The 1,226-nt window shown below is 44.0% G+C and overlaps 1 protein-coding gene across 1 annotated transcript; it reads left to right on the top strand.

The window, feature by feature from the left end:
* The first annotated feature begins 262 nt into the window (after positions 1–262).
* On the top strand, positions 263–784 carry LOC108915608. Its single transcript, XM_018721678.1, has one exon. The coding sequence runs from the start codon at positions 263–265 to the stop codon at positions 782–784; it is 522 nt and encodes a 173-aa protein (XP_018577194.1).
* Positions 785–1,226: the final 442 nt, after the last annotated feature.

Below are 1,226 nucleotides of genomic sequence, written 5' to 3'. Positions count from 1 at the left end.
GCTATCAATTAACGTTAGGTTTGATATTATTTACGTTACGTTAGCTTTCAATTCAACCTCACCTTCACCCTCACCCTCACCATCACCCTCACTATCACCCTCACCAACACCTTTCACCATCATTATCACCCTCACCCTCACGCTCACCCTCACGCTCACCCTCACCTTCACCCTCACCCTCACCCTCACCATCACCCTCACCATCATCCTAACCCTCAATACCACCCTCACCATCATCCTCACCATCGCTCTCACCATCCCCATGACCATCTCCCTCACCATTACCCTTACCATCGCCTTCACCCTCACTCTCACTTCACCCTCACCCCACCATATCACCATCACCCTCACCCCCATCATCACCCTCACCATCAACCTCACCCTCACCATAACCATCATCTTCACTATCACCTTCACCATCATTCTCTCCATCAGACTCACCCTCACCCTTACCCTCACCATCATCCTCACAATAATCCTCACCATCACCCTCACCATCGTTCTCACCATCCCCATGGCCATCTCCCTCACCATTACCCTTACCATCACCTTCACCCTCACCCTCACTCACACTTTACCCTCAGCCTCACCCTCACCCCACCATATCACTATCACCTTCACCATCATTCTCTCCATCAGACTCACCCTCACCCTTACCCTCACCATCATCCTCACAATAATCCTCACCATCACCCTCACCATCACCTCTATTTTATATGCATCGCCCAAATGTCTATATTCAGACCATCGATCAGCTTTTTCCAGCATCACCATCACCCTATAGAATGAAGAATCCAAAACTGTTTCTTATTTTATGTAAAAGTAGTGACGTACCAATTTTTTCTTTAGAAATATCCAGTAACGTGGTAGTACAGACGCCACTGGCAAAACTAAAAATAATGTTTTTTGTTGCAAAACGTGCTCTCTCGATGGTAATTAACGTATAACACGCCGTTTTTCCTAATCTAAGCCTTTTTCTAATATAGTTTATATAACAAACTCATATTATTTTTTGAATCTCTATCAGTGCCCGAAGTTTCCGCATCGGAAATCTATGTATAAATATGGAGGCAACTGCTTTCTTTGCTTGTTTGTGTAATATATGGTGAAATTTTCTTATTCCATTCTTCCATTCTTATTTCTGGCTCCGNAATCAAACTCATATTATTTTTTGAATCTCTATCAGTGCCCGAAGTTTCCGCATCGGAAATCTATGTATAAATATG

The sequence above is a fragment of the Anoplophora glabripennis genome, unplaced genomic scaffold (assembly GCF_000390285.2).
Source record: "Anoplophora glabripennis isolate ALB-LARVAE unplaced genomic scaffold, Agla_2.0 scaffold2062, whole genome shotgun sequence".
Taxonomy (NCBI): Eukaryota; Metazoa; Arthropoda; class Insecta; order Coleoptera; family Cerambycidae; genus Anoplophora; species Anoplophora glabripennis.
The sequence above is the reverse complement of the archived record's forward strand: the minus strand, read 5'-3'. Positions and strand labels throughout refer to the sequence as shown.

Coding starts and splice junctions, on each gene's coding strand:
- LOC108915608 (XM_018721678.1), top strand. CDS start 263: ATGACCATCTCCCTCACCATTACCCTTACCATCGCCTTCACCCTCACT.